Source organism: Poecilia mexicana, unplaced genomic scaffold, assembly GCF_051168715.1.
Source record: "Poecilia mexicana isolate PSO_F unplaced genomic scaffold, ASM5116871v1 scaffold_4, whole genome shotgun sequence".
NCBI classification, from domain to species: domain Eukaryota; kingdom Metazoa; phylum Chordata; class Actinopteri; order Cyprinodontiformes; family Poeciliidae; genus Poecilia; species Poecilia mexicana.
In genome coordinates, this window is record NW_028263373.1 from 4,700,193 (window position 1) to 4,720,887 (window position 20,695).

A 20,695-nucleotide genomic window follows, 5' to 3' on the forward strand; every position below is an offset into this window, starting at 1 on the left:
TGAAATATACTTTTGTGATGAATTATGGACATGTTATGAGGCATACAATCATGGGAAAGATTCCTGGTTTTATAGTTGCCCTGTACAAAAATACTGACACACCCAGGAGGGTAAGGGTAAGCCATAAAAGGTCATTGTTAAAAAAAATCTCATTAAAGAGAGGAAAAGTGTTGTGGAAAATTGTGCAAAAACTAGAAAACTGCAAAGCAAGACCATTTGAGAAACTCACAAGATTAACAAGAACATACATGCTATCATTTCCTAGTTCAAAATGCTTTTAAAAGGTGAGTGGCATTAGCTGAATAAAAGTGGTTTAGCAGTACAGTAACTTTGGATGAAGTTCTGTGGATGTTTAGGAGGAGTTTTGTAATAAACTGACAAATGATTTCTAGGATTTATCTTTGAAGGCCCATTTCAACAAAAATGAAAAATAAAAACAGTGCAGTAAAGACCTGAAATTGTTCAAAATATTAATTTGTGATGAAAATAAATATTATGTAATATCAGTGATATTGGGTAATATAATAACAGCATATACATATCTCCTTACAGATCAGAGTGATCTTGAAAGACAACCTGCCGTTATAAAATTGTCTATTCACATACAGTAAAATGACGACATACTCCACTTCAGAGAAAACATGGTACAGTGCAGCTTCCTGAGAAACTTAAGACACTTTTTTAAGCACTCTAAGACAATACTTACCAATGTGATGCAAATAACTTCATCTGAAATTACAGGAGGTTCCTTACATTTTTTTAAATAAAAAAAACTAAAACTTTATTGATCTCATTATGAGGTTGGATGTTCCATCTGTCCTTCTCCGTTTGCTTTGCATCTAATTAGAAATGTGTGATTAGAGATCAAGATGTGGTAATTATGTGTGACAAAGTGACAATCTGCATGACTCCTTATAGATAATGTAGTGCAGTCACGTTTTCCTGCTCAAGATTGCAGTAAGAGAGAGCAGGGCCTCTCCGTTCTTTGATCACGACACATAGCTGAGAAGTGTCCTAATTTACCCAGCCTTGATCGAATGAATCTCCCATTTCCATGAGAAGCGACCACCCACACAATTTATACTGCTCATACATTTGCAGGTATATCACCCTGGCACATCTGAGGTGGTGAAAACTGATAAGCCTCAGAATATCTCAGGGTTTCGTCTGTTTGAAGTGAGATGATCTTACCGCACTCTTTCACTGGCTCATCAGACCAGTCTTTGCAGTCTTTTACATTGTCGCACACCTTGCTGCTGTCGATACACTCTCCGTTCTTGCAGCGGAACTTTTTTGGTCCGTCACACTTTGTAACTGGAAAGAAAATGGAAAAAAAAAAGGGGGGAGGAGGGAGGGTTTACTTTGTATTTTTATTTTCGAAAATTTAAATGAACTAAATTTGTTTAACAGTTTTGTAGTCATAACAACCACTCAAAGTGCTATTACAGTAGAGTCACATTCACTCAGCTGGAATCAGAAAAATGAGCAAACTGTAAAATATGTATTTGGTGTTTGAGTGCCTTGATCAAGGCCACATTTACATGTGACCGCAAATAATTTCTGAACTGAACTGACAACTTTCTAAACTACTTCTCCCAGTTGTCACACATTTAATTATAGTCCTGTTTCACTAAAGCAGCTTATTTGACAAGTCTTCTGTATTCTCTACATGGCTAGCTGCAGACAGCTGCCATTACCTGGGTTTTTACAGTTGTTTCACACTCTATCTTTTCTGATGATGGTGCAACACAAGATTTGAAGCTTTTGATGTTGTTTTATAACATAACCTTGCCTTGAAGTTTTTCAAAGCCTCATTCCTGACTTGTCTGCAGTCTTCCAGGATGCTATCTAAAAAAAAATTTTTAAAAAAATAAAAAACATCTTAAATCTTATTGTCTAACCAACACCAACTTCATTTACTAATTCCTTGACTTCTGAATTATTTGTGAAACAAAAATATATTTAAAAACTGTGACAACCATATATAGTCTTTCTTCCATGCTACATTTATGTATTATTTCGAGTTATTTTTAATCACTAAATCCTAACAAATTACATTAAAGTTTGTGGTTGTAAAATGACAAAATGGGTAGCAGGGATTTTACACAGCAGTGGATTTAAGACATTTAAAGTTTATAATATGTGACATTTAGCTCCTTGTTATCCACTAAACCACTAAATTAACATATGTCTGTTAGTGAAATACTGATATTGTCTTATTGTTTTGCACAGTGCTGCAGTACAGGGATATATTTGGTTAGTCTAAATACAAAAAGATTTTTATTTTTATGTTCATACTCCAAAGTGGTCTTTCTTAGAGATTATCAAGCCATCTGAGATGTTTATGCTGCATATCCCAGTGGAGCTCATTAAAAATATTAAATAGACAAATGTTTAGGGTAAATAAAGTAGATTCAAACAACTGAAGAAATCCTGAAGCTTGTTGCATGAAAACAGATATTGCATTTGTGTTTAGCTATAAATGCAATAAAAAAAACCCAAAAAAACCCGCATAACTTAGATTTTAAAGGAAACATTTCACTACCCGACTAAGAAGAAGTATGCATGTGATAAGTTACCATTTACACAGCCAGCCTCATCGCTGTAATCCGGGCAGTCGTGGACTTTATTACACTGTTTGGTGCCATGGATACAGGAGCCATCGCCACACTGGAACTCATCAGGTCGACATGTAAGCAGCGCTGAGGGGCACAAACACAACACAAGGAGCAATTAGCTGAACGTTAACATTTTCACAGCAAAAATTATTTTAAAATTGAGAGCTTGTTGAGGATGCGCAATTTTGTGCATTTATTTTCTATTAAATGTCAGGGTTTGCACATCTAAAATGAATCAATCTTCCAACCCTCATCTGCACACAGATATCCTCACAACACAAACAGAAAGAAGGGAGTGTTTGTGCTTCAATGTGCTAATACACACATTTGTTTGGTCTTGTTTTAACAACGGAAGGAGGGTTTATTCCCCTCATTCATCTTTTTAACTGGCTTTTTAATTATTCATGTGCTGTGTTTTGTGCCAGCTCTACTGAAGCATGGGGGCAGACATGATCAATAACTGTAGTCTACAGAAATTAGCGACCTGCTATGACTGTGACCACAAAGATGGCATAAAACATGGCCACACATGGCTTACACACAAAAAAGTTGGTATTTAGACATTTAATTACACATTCAGATAAAGCAAATAAAATTCAGCATAATAAAAAAGGTGTCTGCATACTTCATGTGAGTAGAAAGGGCACACTGACTTAAACTCCTAAATAAAAATTCAAGACAAACCTAAGTGTTAATCCTAAACAAGCACAAAGTGCAAGAGATAATCCTGCTCCATCACAAAATGTGCTGATTCTCTCAGCCAAATCATTAAGATCTGAGCTCAGCTAATTATGATAATTCCTAAGGATGAATAGTAATGATAACGGATTGCCATCTGTGGAAGTGCTGGCAGCACAGAATATCAACTCGCGACCATTTCTCATTTACATTAACCTCCTCGCAGCCTTTTGACAGGGACTTCTGTCAGGACGTCTCCGAACTAACCCTCCAAATTTATTGGGAAAAAAAAAAAAATGGGGGTTGGGAGTCGTTATTCCCAGAGAGGTGGAGGGGCCAATGCGGATTACACACAGATTCTCAGATCTCTGATTTACTTTGAAATGTGGCACCTCCCTTAACTGCTCCACAGTCTCATTTACATTACACAGAAACCCAAAACCATTACATCTTGTTCTACATAAAGCTCCAACCACCCACATTTAGTCTTCATGTAATGAGCAGGCAAACCGATTCCAATGCATCTAACATAACCAGACCTTATCCATCATCATCTATGCAAGGATGTTGAACCTTCTTAATTAGCATAAGTCAGCTTTCCAATTATGGTTTGCATTCAGATTGTTTTGTTAAACACTTTTCAGTCTTGTTTTATTAATAAAATCAAGTACAGACCAAATTGTTTTTTATTCTAATTTTAAAGCTGTAACTCCTTCATGGTAGTGTTAGACCTGAAAAAATAAGCTTTAAAACAACTTTTGCAACTTCAGTGCATTTTCATTAGTGACTCAAGCAGCTTTCGAGAGTCAAAGTATTTTCTGCTTAATTAAAAGCCACAGGTTAATTATACATGTTCTGTTTCTAACAAAAAGGAGGACATAGAGTCACAAGTTAAATACTGGGACAGCCTAATCAGGATTAATTAAATAACAAATAGGCAAGTTTTTTTTTAAACAACAAATTGGTAGATAAGAATATAATGGAATCATATGACTTTTTCACTTCTTAAGGACTGACCAGTTACTGTCTGAATGGAAATTCTTAACCGTGAAAACAGATTAATAAACATTACCAGATTATACTCTCTGGTTAGGACACCATTGCTGAGGGAAAAAGACACATATCAGTATCAATGAGATTTAAGACACTATTTGAAAGGAAAATGTTTTCGAGGACATGTTGAGAAATGTCTGGTTCATCCAGTGGGGCAGTGAGAGAGAGCAAGACTTTCAGCAGGTAACAGGAAGTGACTCTGAAATTTGTCCTGTGTCATGCTCTGTTGGCATCCTTTCAAAATCTCACAGTTCAAATAGTAATCTACATTTTCTATAGAATATAGATGAAAATGACTTTTTTAGGAGTAATGTCCAAGCTAATGATGGTGTGTGGACATCCGTCTAGATATTGTAGCTTGTCTAGTCATTGCTATTGCAATAGAAACCGTAGACCTTGTTAGCCTTATGTTACCTAGTAAGTCTATTTCGGCTCGTCTGCTGGTAACAAGCTCTTAAAGGTTCTGCTCTGCTGGCGGCAAACAAGGAGGAGGCAGATGAAAGCTTGTAGAACTTTATTCCTTTTCTTGGCAAGGCGAACAATGAACAACGAGCTGCACAGCTAGAGTCTCTAAAGCAGGGGTCCCCAAACTACGGCCCGCGGGCCCCCTGAATAATACCTGAGAGCATTCAGATTTTTTTTCGTTTATTGTATTTTCCGGTTTATAAGTGGATTTTTCTTCAACCACCAGGGGGCTCTTTAGCAGGAAGTGTGTCCTGTAAACTGCGAGTGTTTTGTTTTGCATGGCGCATTGCTGCCATCTGTTGGACTTTTAGGGAACTGCTTGACTTCTATATTTAATCAGTACGGTTGTTTGCTAGCGGTAGAGCAGATAAACACACGTGTCTAATGCCTGTAAGTAGCAACTTATACTTCAAAACGAGCCTTTATGTTAACATATGAGAAATTAATATGTTAAAGTTACTTTCCCTCAATGGAATATATACGAGTTAGCAGTGGTGGAGAAAGTACTCAAAAAATTTACTTAAGTAAAAGTACAAATACACAGTCAAAAATGTACTCAAGTAAAAGTCAAAGTACCACATTAACATTTTACTTAAGTAAAAGTAAAAAAGTACTGGTTTTTAAAAATACTTAAGTATTAAAAGTAAAAGTACTTGCTGAATACATAACCTAATCGCTAATATCATTAAGTGAACTGATTATATTTAATTTTAATACATAAGAAATGTGCCATTTTAATGAACAATGCCACAGATTAAACATGTTCTTATTGTGTTTATTCTCTGTAACAGTTTATACTTAGATATGTGATTCTATGAATCATAATTTCAGGGATGGAAACATCATGTCTCCTGTCCTAACATAGCATGAACTTCATTAGTGACATTTATTTAGAAAGAAATCCAACAGAAAGGGGATGGAAAGAAGGTGGGTGAGGGAGAACATGCAACCAAGGAGCCACATAGAAGAGTTGTAGTCAAGACCACCGAACCCGAGACCAAGACCAGTGCCCTGCGCTACATGACACAATAAAATTAAGTTTATCAAAATTGGTTCTCAGATTGATCTGAAAGATCCACATTCCCATAAAAACACCTAGATGTTAAATACTTAGAGCTGAAATTTATTTAACCAGTATCAATTAAAACTCATTTCATTCTGTTTTGCTTTCATCGCTGTGCTACAATCCGCAGAGGTCTCCTGCTATCCCTAGAAAAATAACACCCTGGACGGTTGCCCATATTGCCCATGTCAGGAACCACAACTGAAACATCGCAATTAACGGTAAATATTCAACTATGAACACTGTCCAACGGCGCAACAAGAAACCAAGCAGAAGGAGCACCGTGACTGTTCTCACCCTCCCTCCCACTGCAATGTTTGCCACCATGACAGGAGACGAAATCAATCAATGAGCATGCTCTGTGTTCATTCAACTTTTACTTATTCGGCAATTAAATAAACGTGTGTATGTGTTAGCTACTGCAGTGTACACAAGAACCCAGAGAGGCTTCAGTCCTTAGGACTTAGTAAAGATCCGTCCAGAAGAATCGGATCGTTCCTGAATGTCATATCACTATATTCCACTTTAGTCACAGCGTTGTCCCATATGCGACACCTCAGTCAACACACAATGGCATGAGTGACAACTTTTTTTCATCGCAGATGCAGCATGTGTCTCAGTCAGTACAGCTAGCTTTGCTAGCATCACGTCCACAGATCTTACCTTTTAAGCTTTCCTTCCAAATGACGCTAAAAGTTGCACGAAGTCCCCACCGTCTGCTGATTTTACATGTCACCATATCTCATGGTTTATGCAGCGCTATTATATTACTGACGATTAGACGGATATCCACCACTGCGCATGTCTGGAGCTCCGCGTGCGAGTAAAGGTGGAGGCGATGGGTGACAACAGACAGTAAGTCATTACTTGGATTTTACGGCGCCACCTTAAGTCCCTGAACGTCACATTTTAACGGACAAAAAGCTCAATGTGACGTGGATGTAACGAGTAACGCGACGGTTCTGTAGAAATGTAGTGAAGTAGAAAGTACAGATACTTACTGTAAAATGTAGTGGAGTAAAAGTAGAAAGTATCCATTATTAAATCTACTTAAGTAAAGTACAGATACACGAAAACTGTACATAAGTACAGTAAAGTTCCCACCACTGCTAGTTAGTCCCAGTGACCGTTTCACTCATGGTTTTTGCCCATGTGCTTTCTGGGTAAAAACCAATCGAGAAACACAGTCTGACACCAATGGTGAATGAACCATTGGAATCCTGTCTCCTTTTAAATAGATTTTTAATATCTGGCTTCATTTTCAAATACTTCACTGACATTTGAGCTTAGTAAACATGTCCACGCAGAAAAGGTGCTGTCCACTTTATCTGGTAGTGTTTAAATATGATGTGTTCACTCTTTGGAAAAAGATCCGATTTTGAGGTCACTTAACAGAGCCGATCATCTGAAAATTGTGCAATTCCGGTCACCAATCAATATCTCAAGGTATGTCTCTGCCATATTTGTTTTTTTCTTAGCCTCATGCTTTGTATTTATATTTATTTGCAGTCTTGCCACAGATATCTGCTGATGATATTTAGGAGCTGTCCAGGTTTCAACAGTTTCAAATCAAAATGATCAAAATGGTTTGGTGTGAGCAAGCCTAGAAGTTCTTCACCGGTCCACATTTAACCTGTTTATCTTGTGCATAAAACCCCACAAATCTGTGTTTCTAAATGTGAGAGCAGATATGTTCTCACTGCATATCTGCTCTGAGATATGCACAAAACTCAGATCTTGATCGGTCTGAGTTTTGTGGAAGCATTCATCACAGTGTGGCTGTGCTCATATCATGTCTTACATGCGAAGCTGCTGTGATCTCACTGAGTGGTGTGTGGGAGTGTGAAGAGGAGACCAGATGGGGGTCTCGCTGGATGAAGGACCCTCACTTCCCACTCACACACGCGCACACACACTCAGAAAACACATACGGTCAAACGTGGCGCTCTTCTTCAGCCTGTGAAGATCACATGGTTGCATAGCAACACACCCAGGGATCATGGTGATACAGTTAGCGGTGATCTTCCTTCAGTCATTTGGTGGCACATTTGTCACAAAGTCTTTGTTCAAAATAAATTGCAGGTGAGCCTTTCATGTGTAGACATCCAGTGGAGGAAAGCGACACACATGAACAATTATACAGCAGGTCATGCATTTCTACTGATATCACATCCATACAACAATGAGCTCAACTTTCAAAGAGAGGCTGTGCATAGAACAGATAAATTACATGAATTAACCATAACAGAGCATTAGGACAGCATAATCTGTTATTAGAACTAGCATCAACTTATGTAATTGTTAGTTCAGATGCTTTAAAATGTGCCCTGACAAAGAAACTGTTCCTGAAAATACAGCAATTATGTAAAGAAATTTTTAAAATAAACTTCATGATCTTTGTTTTAATAAAGTCAGCCCTTGGTGGATGGACTATTTCATTAGTTTTTCTAATCACTCAGAACAGCGCAGTATGCTGATGTGCCTGGGGGAATACTATATCACCCTGTGGCAACACAGACAATTGTTAGCAGAATAAATTTGGTCTGTGAGAGATTGTTTGATAGCAATTATAATGACAACATCAGCATCCTTTTATCATCCGGCTGTGTTCAGCACTCATTTGTCAACCCACTCATCACTCCCAACTACACAAACACTGATACAGCCACAGCTGACTTACGACAGTTTGCTTCATCCGATTTATCTTTGCAGTCTGCATCGCCGTCACACTTCCAGTGCATGTGAACGCACTCTCCACTGCCGCACTGGAACTCGCCCGGGCAGCCGGGTTTCTGGGGCTCCGTCCTGCGGCTGCAGCGCTCCATGGACTCGTCCGACTTGTCTTTGCAGTCTGGGTCGCCATCGCAGCTCCACAGGGCGGGGATGCATTCAGAGTCATTGCAACGGAACTCGTGCTGGCCACAGGTGGGGGAAGAGCACTTGTCCTCGTCACTGGCGTCCCCACAGTCGTCGTCACCGTCGCAGACAAAGATGGGTGCCACGCACTTTCCGTTACGGCACTGGAAATCTTTGGAGGGGCAGGCCTTTTCATCTGAACAAAGGACGGGACAGGGAGACGAAAAGGGTTAATAAGATTCCCTTTAATATAATGAAGTAGCTTCTTTTTAATTAGTGCATAAACACCAATCAGCCACAACATTACAGGTGACAATTATACTCTGACAATTATAATATCACAAATAATCATATAACTATGCAATTTTCTAATGAGAACACTTAGTAGGAGGTTCTTAAAGTGACAGAGGCCAATTTCAATGTGCCTGATGCAAAGTCGTGTTTTGTTTGAGTTGTTTTGTATATATAAATCATTTTCATAACAACTTAAGGTAGTATGGTTACTCGGTTGTGTTATAAAATGCCACTATGTTCCCAGAAAATAGAGAGAACTTCTCCTATAGAGTAGAATTTAGGTCACTCACATTTTAGATTTGCTGACTGTATTTAGCAAACATATTTTAAATAAAAGAGACTCGAGTTATTTTTAACTTGAAGAATTAGTTTAATTTCTGGACTTTAACAGGACCATCCTACAAAATAAAAGTGCTTTCATCCAAATCAATTTCTTGTCAGTTCAGTTGTATGTTTATGGTCACCATCCAGCTAACAGATGAAGTAAAAAGTTTCTTTCAGAATTCAGTTACAGCAATGTTCCTTTGAACCGCCACCAATCGGAGACTTTTTACTCTGCAAAGGGCCTTTAAGGCAGGATGCTGCCACCACCATGTAACACAATAGGGTGGCACATACACTTAGCACTAATGTGCTTTAGAGTGTATGTGGAAATGTATCAGAGCCAATGTAAGTAAGGATGCAGATGTTGAATTTTGATTGCATTTATTCACAGGAATGCTATGGATGCAACACCATGTCTTCTCTCCAGATAAAAGCATGCATCTTTAATGAGCAGAGGACAATTGGAGGGGTTTCTTTTAGCTTTTGAACTTCTGAGTCTTATATGTGTAAAAGGAGGAATTCAGCTGAAAGCAAAAATGTTTAGTTTATTCACCTGAAGTCTGATAGAACAAAATGGCTCATGTGAAAAAAAAAAAAAAGAATGAAAGGAGATTTCAGTAAGGAATGAACAACTCAACAACTGAATGACCATAACAATAAAACAATGACACAATGAAAGAACACCTGTTATGACTCACAAAACATTTGTTCCAAAAACTATAAAGTTCTCCCTTTCTCCATTACTCACCAAACAATATAGTGAAAACATACCGTTATCAAAAGAGCAAACGGATTGAAAAAAATCTAGTGTGGGAAAAAAAACATCGTCTAATCCGGGACACAGCAGCAGGTGCTGGCTTTAGTACATGACCTTCTCCAGTAGCGTTTTGGCATGTTTGCACAAAAATACTGGTGGAGAATGCACAGTCATTCTTGTCTTTTTTATGCTCAATTTAAGAAGTTGTCTATGTTTTACTTTAACAGGAAAAAATTCATTTTCCCAATTTGCCACATGAAAACAGTGACATTTTCTAGGCCCAAGCAGGTTAAACAAAAAGTGTTTTTAGAGCAGCTACTTCACAATATCCATCCTTCACCTGCCCACACTGTGCAGCTCATAATGATAACAGGCAATTCTGTTGCTTGGCAGTGATTAGAGCTAGCATGCTAATCACCCCTCCTCTCAAATCAAAGTAATTTAATAATTATGTAATTTAGATGAGTGAGCTTGTCTAAGGAGTTTCTGCAAAGAAAATCCTCAAATATCAAAAGATATTTTGTGTATAAAATATGTAAACATATCCCAGCTAGTGACAGTTTACCGTTACTTGTGTTAAATCCTTTTGTTTTTTTTCTGCTTCAAAGAGTTTTTCATTAACAGCAGGCTGTAGAAGTGTTGGCTATAAAACAGTGAAGCATGGACAAGAAGCTCGACAGCATTGTTCCCACTGGGGTGCTGAACAACAAGAGACTAAAATCTGTTCTGAAATGCACCACTGTAAAAACAATCAGCAAGATTGTTTTTACGGTCCTCCTGATTGAAGGAACCATCAGACATTTATGACCGTTTGAAATTTTCAACTTGCATTAAACTATTCAAATTTTTCTAAGAGTAAAAGTAAGTATGAGGTAGTTTGGTAATAATTGTCAAACTGATATAAGAAAATCTGACAATGCATAAAAAGAAAAGTCTTATAGTCTTATCTTAGTCTTCTTGCATAGTCTTATAAAATGTTTGTAATTTTTTTTACCACTTTGAATAAACAGAATGTTACTGTAGTGTGTGATAGGAATCAATTGGAAAATATGTATGACTGTATCATATTAACCTCTTTATTGTCAAGTACCTTGAGATGACATGTTGTGAATTAGCACTATATAAATAAGATGAATAGAATCTTCCTAATCTTTGATCCCAACAGGAATCAGGTGACTTATATGATGCATAATTTGTAAAACAACAACAAACACTTAAAAATGAAAAGAAAAGTTGGAACCTTAAATCCAACTAGATTGGATGGGCTTCAGTTAGCAAGTGGTACAAAGAGGGAAGCATTTCCAATGTTCAAAGATTCATGTGAAGTCCAAGAAAAGATCTGTTTTCTTAGTGGTGTAATGAGATTTTATGGAAGAATATTTCTCACCAAAAGGACTCATGAAGCACCATGTAGTTGCTGTCAAACATTACTTTGTCCGGCAAAATATTTCTAATATCTTATGAATCTCGGATATTAAGGTAAGTCCTTGAGGCTTCACACACTGTTTGTATCCATGTTTGAGACATGAGACACAAACAGAAAGACAGTTTCTTTCAGAATTCAGATTGATATATTTTGAATAATTCCCTAACATTCTTTGAAACAACTGTTAATATTACACATTTTTCAACACAATAGAAATATAAAATCTTATTAAAGAACCCAGATCACAATGTGGTAAATTATTTTAAAAACATTAACAAAAAAAAAAACCCTCAACCATCTTCAATCCAAAGATGAAGATTTTATATTTCTATTCAACACAATAGAAATATAAAATCTTATTAAAGAACCCAGATCACAATGTGGTAAATTATTTTAAAAACATTAACAAAAAAAAAAAACCCTCAACCATCTTCAATCCAAAGATGAAACATGAAAAATGCTAAATGTTGTTGAAATAATTTCTCAACTCACATTTGCTTCTAGCATCTGGAAGGATAAGTGATAAAAAATAATAAAAATCCTCATAGCCTAGTTTTAAACCTCAAGAGCAGAAACTTCTGAAGTATGCAACATTCTTTCATCTGGCATTTTTCTACTGCAGAGAGACAAAGAGCAAAGGGAAATGTCAATAACACAGTGTTACTTAAATCCTTTAGTCTTGTCTTGGGTCAATAAATCAGTTTTGCCTGCAGATACCCAGAGGATCTTACTGGTGGTAGATTCATCAGCAGATGTACAAATGTAGGTCTATCACAAGAGACCTAATCCACAGATCAGAAAACTGATTTGATACAAGCAAGACAGGTAGTGCAGACTGTTGTAGTGTAAGAGAAAATAAATGCATTCCAAACAAAGAGAGTGTGGTCAGCAACATGTCTAACCAATTACAGAGGGGGAAAAAAGTAAATGCATTTTAAATATCTGTTTATATTAATAATTGCAGAGTTGCTTTTCGATTGTCTAAAAATTCTGAGAACAACAATTATTAAAAGTTTAGTCAGATGACTCACACTTTGCTTTTCAGCTGGTCTCCAGGCTCACAGCTATGCAGATCCACTAGCTCATTTAAGTAATTGCATTTGTAAATAGGTTGCATTAATCTGTACCTGATTACATTTAGACCTTAACCTGTTGCCATAGGTGCTTTGGCTTAGCTTGAGGTCACAGCTTTCTATCCATCCTCTTCCAGTCACACCAATGGATAGCTAATAGCTGGGATAGGGTGACAGGGCACAGCTCATTCACCTCCTGAAGGACAATTCATCAAACTCTTGTCCAGTACAAACAAGCAAACAGCAAACTCTTATGTATAAATCCATTAATAATTTATTGCATGTGTGCATAGGTGTGTGTGTAGAAACACAAATATGGGCTCTACTAAGCTAATGTGAACCAACTTCACAAATATACTCTTGACTTGGTTTTAATGTTTCTGCAGCGAAGAATCCAATCAGACTGTGTTCTAACACGTCACGTCATGTACATGTGAGCATGCATGGGCTTAATGGCACACACACACGCATCCACACACGCACACACACATCTATAAACCAAAGTTCTCCAGGTGTCCTGCCAGAAATAGAAGTGTATAAAATCCAGTGTTTAATGCCAATGAGCAGCTCTAACTGCAGTCTATTTCGAACTATAAGGTGATTTTGTGGCACCAGTGGACTTAATTGACAGTAATTAGACAGGAAACGGGCAGAAAGAGCAGGGAAAGGAAATCCATCAAAGATCTCTTGTTGGGAATTCAAACCTTGCTTTGCATCACTCCATACAAAGCAATACTCCCATGCTTTTTTGTTAAGGTGCACAAATCGTTGTCCAATCACCAAACCACTTTTCTGAATGATCTCACACACATCCTGTATTTACCTTCAACCAAGGTCGGAAAAATGGGGGCGATGAAAGGCAGATAGAAGAAACAAGAAGAGGTAAAAAGCTGCTTTTTGTGACAAACTTTCAATTTAATGTGAAATGTCCTTTAATTATGTTTTATGGGATAATTTAAGATGTTTATTTATTTATTTTTCTTTACAATTGATTTGCACTGATATCAGCAACACGATAAAGGAGAGAAGATTAGACCAACAACAATCTAGCTTCAACTCTGCATGTTTTCTTTCTCCATGTCCAGATCTGTTTCTACAGTCTGAGTTCACTGAATAATAAACACATGCAAGTGAAAAGCAGGTTATTTAAGACCTGATTTTAAGCTGAACCCCTGAGGCCAAACATCGATCCAGAAGAGTACTGCTCATGTTGCAGCATTATTTACCCAAGAAAAACCAGTTATTAAAATCAAAAGGTCTCTGACAAAGTTGTACAACTTCTTCTATTATGTTTCGGTGTAGTTACATGGGGATATTGCTATTTATTGTATTGATTAAAGACAATAAAATCAAAACATGATAATTTTTGTTCAGTATTTTTTGATGTTGTGTAAAAACAATTGTGAAAATGCCCCCAGGAGATGTAAAACCTGCACATTAAAGAACTGTAGCATTTTAAAAATATCAGTCACCATTACTCAGTGTCTATGAAATCATTAAAATAGCCGGAGGATCAAGAGCGCCAGAGGCGTTTGCTTTCCTGAATCATCAGGAGAAAGATGGCTGTGTGTTGGCCAAGCTTAGAAATGTTAACCAGCCAATTACCTCAGGTCAAAACTCTGAGGAGTTGGGGTGAAAAAGAAAGCGGATGTTAGGAGAGAAGAGACAGAAATTGATTATAATGCCGATGCAACATAGTTTACACCTCTTTATGCCTGGGTGTATGTGTATTTAGTCAACCTGACACGCAACCACTCTCCAGAGCTCTCACCATGCGTTTATCTGTGTTTTAGCAGCATTAGATATTGGAGGCATCAGCGCAGAAGGGAGGCAGAAACAAACAAACACACGTAAACCACCAGACAGGGGGGATTCCGTTCTGCAGATCTTCAACGTAGCGTAACATAAAAGTGTTCCTGTATCCCAAATGGAAAGAAATATATATTTAGACAAGATGGCATTTCAAATACACCTACTTACTGACAACTAGAAAGAAGGATGATAAAAAAATTCACTTTCCAGCTGCATGGGCAGATGGGATTTAAAAAAGAACAATGCTGACACATGTTGGGAAGCGCATGCTTTGGTTTGAAGATGAAACAAAAGAAAGGAAATAAAAGAAGAGACAGGAGAACGGTGCCATCATGTTGAAGTTACACAGCAACAAGAAATTTTTACTCATATTTTTCAGGCAATCAAAGATTATGGTACCCTCAATGCCGATTTAATTACTGGTAATCCCAGAAGTAATTTTGATGAAAATCCAACTAATTCTTCAATTTGTTTTTTACAGAAAATTTGAAAGATTTTGTTTAGTTGAGGCATTTGCATAAAATCATTATTAACATGAAACAACTTCTACAAATTTTAAGTCCATGAACTGGATACAAAAGTTTCAACTTAATTATGGATTTTCTCTACAGAAGACATACATCTGGATAAAAGTTCATCTTGAGCGTGATGTCGTTGCAGCAATTGGCAGGCTTCTGGCATACTTCTGATTGGATGTGTTATATCACCACTACTTGGCAAAATTACCAGGCCACAACTTAATTGACTGGTTTACTGGCACAGGCCTGGTTTTCAAACACAGCCCTTCATTTTTCATGATACAGTTTGGGACTTTTTAGAAGCCTGATTTCAGTCTGCTTTTCCCATTCTAAAGCCAGATTTGATTGTTTTAGGTTCATTCCTATGTTGGAACACTAAACTCCTATGTTGTTGATAATCATATATCCAATGATTAAAGTTGAAGTTGAAGAATTTGGAGGTAGTCCCCCATCAGACTCGTGTAACGCCTCACCTACACTGTTAGAAAAACAGACCCAGGGCATGATGCGGTTACCTCCCAGACTGAACGCTGCTGCAGTTATTTTTGTAGAAATCAAAAGTTCATCTGGATTCCTCAAAATTGCTCATCAACGCTGTCTTTTATCACATCTAGTCATAAAATAAATAAATAAATAAATAAATAAATAAATGTGCTGAACATGTGGACATACCACTGTAAAACCCACTTCTCTGTGGACAATGACACTGGTGTTCAACCAGTTTCCAGTTCATGGCAGGCTCCTGAATATTTTATTCAGTGTATTTTCATAAAAGGACGGAAACAACTGGGAGCTGCAACCAGAAAGAAGAGTTCAAATGCACATCAAAATGAGTTTTGGATTTAATAAAGCAGGAAAGCATTAAGCTTTTGTAATTGTCTTTCTAAAGATATTAATCTTAGAAGCCATGGTTTTGCCAAACAACCAAATTACTGAATAAGACTGATCAAATATCCAGCCAGGATTACATCGTAAGCTTGAAGGCATTTTTCCAAATCTCTTTGGTAGTCTGTGAAAATATTCAAGTCTGCATGTAAAATTTTTTAAGTGCGAGTCAGAGAAAATCCACAATAATTTTTATCCTTCTATCTCTAACTCTCGTTATTAAATCCAGTTTAGTTGATTGTTGCTACAGTTTAACTGAGTTAAAAAAGCGCAAAACAATAGAAAATTCATGCCCATGACGCACAGACTTACATACACACTGTACGTACATTACTGTAAGTACAGCTAATTTTTGAAATACACAAAGCATATCTAACTTGTTTATGGCTGATTTAAGGTCACAGGAACTTTGCACAGCAATAAATGACACTATCACAAAAAATATTTCTTCTACCATCAATTCCACAACAACATTTTAAATGGAGATCCTTTGCTCACCTGACTTTGCTATGTGTATGTCAAATTTAGAGTAAAAAGCCACAAAAGAAAATGCCTTGATGTAGTGTGGCAGCAGAGCCAGGAGAATCCAAGAGAAACGGCAGCTTATGAAGAGAAAAACAGAACCGAATTCACCAAGAGGCTGAAACTCTTTATGCTACCTGACTGGTGAACCTGAGGGAATGTCACTTTTTAACCACATCCATGACAAGAGGCCACTGTGGGATTTGTGCACATGCATGTTTCGACAGCTCAATCACAATGCCATGTGACAGCAGTTTAGGCTTGAATATGAAATGTTTTACTAGCTGTGCCAGTTAGTAAATGATTGTGTGTGCAGATGGGTTGTGATGAATGTCCTTGTAAAGATATTGAAGTAGGTGCAACATAATGAGTGTTTGTGGGCACCATTTTTAAAAAAATGAGTTCTAAAGATTTAGTCACTCGTTTGTTTTGATGTCTTGGATTATTATCAGTATTTACACCCCATGATAAACACAAGCAGCTGAACAACCTGTTTGCATGTGGCATTCCCTTCTATAATATTCTGTCCAAGAACTTTGTGATATGAATTAACCATAAATTATATAAAAAAAGGGAAAAATAAGATGAAAGTGTTTAATCTATTATGACAATTATTCTGTTATGTCCTTTTATGTAGGATGGTTTGGATTCAGCCTGGTGGTTCTGAATATGTTTGAAGCAACTTTTCCTTTTTTGTTGTTATTCTCAAGGCACAGGTTTAGGAACAACAGAAATAATTGAAGACAGGCTTAATCTCAAACCATTCATGTTGAAGCTGAATAAACAAAATAAAAGTAATTACATTGTAATATTTAATAATCAATGAAAAAAGGAGCAGGACAGAAGAGGTTTTATGTTTAGTAGAAGACTTCTTAATGAAATTTAAAAATTAGAAAAAAACAAAAATACTACTCAGACTGGCGACCTGTCCAGGACGTGCCCCGCCTCTCGCCCATAACATTAGCTGGAGACGGGGACCAGCAACCCTCCCGACCCCACTAAGGGACAAAGGTGTAGAGAGAATGAATGAATGAATGAATGAATGAATGAATGAATGAATGAATGAATGAATGGATAGACGGATAGATGGATGGATGGATGGATGTGCTTTCTAACTGAAATAAATTAGCCGTAGGAAGGAAGTCAGATTTTCAGTTGGATCGACAGAAGTGGATTGACTTTGTGTTTTCCAAAACTACACAAAGATTGATTGAAGATACCCGAGTCTAAGCTTGAAATGTTTTGTGAATGTTGATAAAGACAGCTGCTGAAGAGAACCAGCAATGTTCCAGCTCTAAATAAAGACCAAGTGAATAAAACTAAACAGGAAACCTCAGCAACCACGGTATTTTTCTGATGGCCTTTATTACCTTCCTATGTATTCATGATATTTGACAGAGTAAAACTAAATCACCAGGGTAACAATTTACCCTGGAAAAACGCTTCAGGGGGAAGCAGAACATTTCATTTAATGTAATGAAAGAGTGTCAAGCTTTAAGAACTGTTTGTATTTGTACATAAGTCTAATTCAATGCTATTATTTTAAAATGTTAAGTTTACACCTCATATTTTCAAGTGCCAGAGAAGTCTACACACACACACGCAGACACACACACACGCACACACTCTCTGGTTATGGTTCTGTTGGTGGAGCATCAGCTGCCCCATTTTGTAAATTAAATTTATAGGCCCTTGTTCGTAATTGAAACACACTTAAAACTGAACTCTGATTGCACAAACGTTTGGCTCAGTCATGAAAAAAAAAACAGTAAAAGACTGACAGCAAGATCTTGTGCAGCTGTGCTCATGTGAATCTTAAGAAAATGTGGTGGCTTTGCAGAGGTGAAGATACTGGTGACGTTATTAACTTCACCTCATGGTTTATAAGTTAAAGTTTTAGTGAGGGGCAATAAGGTGGTGATGTAATAATGAGGCATCATGTGGATTATTGGCCAAGAAAACAGCAAGAGGAAAATAAATCTTCCTTCTGTGGCTCATGCATTATATCGCTACTCTGTTTAGCTGGAGTTAAACATTTTTTTCACTTGGGTCATTTGTTTAGCACAAGTATTTGCTGTGATCTGTTGCGATACTTTGAGAGTGTGTGCAGTGTTTCCGTGTGCATGGAAGAGGATGGAAATGCACCTGAAAGGGAGAAGGGTAATGCTATTAAAGCCATTTTTTTAGAAACCAGCCTGTTTGGGTCTGAAGTGCAACTGCCTCTGGGTTCCCAGTGAGCCTGTTTGTGTGCTGGCGCTCCATTACAGTACACCTACACACACAGTGAGAGCAGTCACAAGATTATAAATGAAAGAGGGAGTGGTGGGAAGAAAACACTTCTTTGTAGTAACATCTTCCAATAGACATGTGGATGAAGCAGGAGTAAAGAACCAGAAATCTTCTCTTTATCACTTTTTCTTTGTTCTTTGATTTGATATCAGAAAATAGAATCAACGTTTAATCAGGACGAAGTCATCAGATACACTTCACTGCTTATGAGTTACGGACAGATTGACACTTTACGCATAGAGTTTGCGTCACTTTGTGTTCAGATTTCCTCATTTTCCACCAGAGCAACACACGCACATGCACACGCGCGCGCACACCCCCCCCCACCCCCACACACACACACACCCACACACACACACATAATGTAATCCCTTTATTCTACCCTTCAATATCCTGTGATAAAACACCAGCTAACGCATCCCTGGCGGGCATCGATTCAGCAACGACTTGCCCTAATGTAAGTCAGCAGCACAGGGTGATGTGAAAAGATCAAAAGGTCTCCTGGGGCCTGGATGAAGTTCCTCTGAGCATTCTCTGTTTGTGTTGACCCTTTTACTCCCCATCAACAGAGTGCATCAAATATGAAGCAAACAGTGACATGTGTAGACAGAGAATACGCAAGTTACGTTCATCTGAGTCTCATTTCTCTTCAGAATGGGAAAGCCATGCCATTAAGGTCAGTGAGATGTTTGTTGAGCTCAAGTTAGAGTATGCTAAAGACAAAAAAGCTAGTTGTCTGAAATATGGAGACAAAATATTTAACTGGAACTGAGACCAAATGAAGAGCCAAGTTTATCTAGTCACTGTGCAGAGAAAGGAAGACAGTGAGAAAGGTCAAAAGGTCAAAACCAAACAGTGACAGAACTTGTTAAATCATTGAATTATAAAAGAATCCTGCTATAATTAAAACAACAAATCATTTCAAGAATCTTTTATGCATCTTTAAGAAATCTACGGCATATTCAGGTTTCCTGAGAAGTCTATACTTAGATGGGTACTCCAAAAAATGTACATGTTGCATTGCTTAATCCAATCTAGCAATGAAAAAGAAGAATGGGAATTACCCTAAGAAGATTTACAGGAAATTAAAAAACAAATAATTGCTCATTGAAGTAAGAAAAACAGTTACATTTATATATACAATAATACATTTGACGTGGTTTAAGATTTTGACAGTCTAAAGAGAGAGAGAAAATGTGAATTATGTATTTATAAAATATATGAAAAAAAACAGACTTCAGAGTAAATATTGCAATGTTAAATCGATCTTTTTTACAGGAGGTGGCCTATCATAACCCCCCTTTGTTTCCATAATGCATATATAGTATATATAAATATGCAATAAGATGTCAAATACAAAATAAAAAATAAAAAAGGAAAATAAAATTCAAGCAGTTTGTAAATTATATGCATCGATTCTGTCCTTTATAACTATATGACAGTTGGTACACAACCCTCCGGGTTTATTGGCACCACTGGTAAGATTAAGAAAAAGCAGAAAAATACAAAAATCTATCCTTCCAATGAAAGGCTCTGAGTATTTCTCCCCTATTTTTACCATTTATTTTTTAATACCCTCTATCTGCTCACTGTAGTGAATAAAGATAATGTTGGATTCTCATCCAGCCATATTTGACCGAGCTCCAATTGTTTGAAATATTTCAATTATTGTTCTGTCGACATTAATGTCTTTAGCTCCAACTGGTTGGTTCTCTTGCCTTTCCCATTTTAAAGAATTGTAAAAGAAAACTGCTTATATCATGTTGCAGTTTTACTTTACAGAAGATTCCTTACCAATTTAAAGTTCATTAAAACTTTTAGCAATGTAAAACTAAAGTGCATATGGAAAAAAATACCTGAATTAATATTATTGTTAAAGTGTGTAACATTCCCCAAAACCATGTTTAGTTAGCTCCTTGCACTGCCTTGTTGCTGAAAAAATGCAATATAAATAACACTTCTTCTTCTCGTTGTCAGCTAATAATAAAAAGCAAAAGCAAACACTATCCATAGAATAGAAAACCATATTTCTTTAAAATAGACTCTCTCCCCAAATATAAAT

General features: G+C 37.1%; 1 protein-coding gene across 3 annotated transcripts in view; it reads right to left on the reverse strand.

The window, feature by feature from the left end:
* Nucleotides 1-20,695, reverse strand: part of lrp8 (low density lipoprotein receptor-related protein 8, apolipoprotein e receptor) — a 164,024-nt gene that overhangs the window by 44,723 nt on the left and 98,606 nt on the right. For all 3 annotated transcript variants that reach the window (XM_088004838.1, XM_088004837.1, XM_088004839.1), the window contains exons 5-7: nt 8,558-8,929; nt 2,580-2,702; nt 1,192-1,314 (exon numbers count right to left, since the gene is read on the reverse strand). In XM_088004838.1, coding sequence (XP_087860964.1) covers nt 1,192-1,314; nt 2,580-2,702; nt 8,558-8,929 — 618 coding nt within the window. The remainder of the gene's footprint in view (nt 1-1,191; nt 1,315-2,579; nt 2,703-8,557; nt 8,930-20,695) is intronic.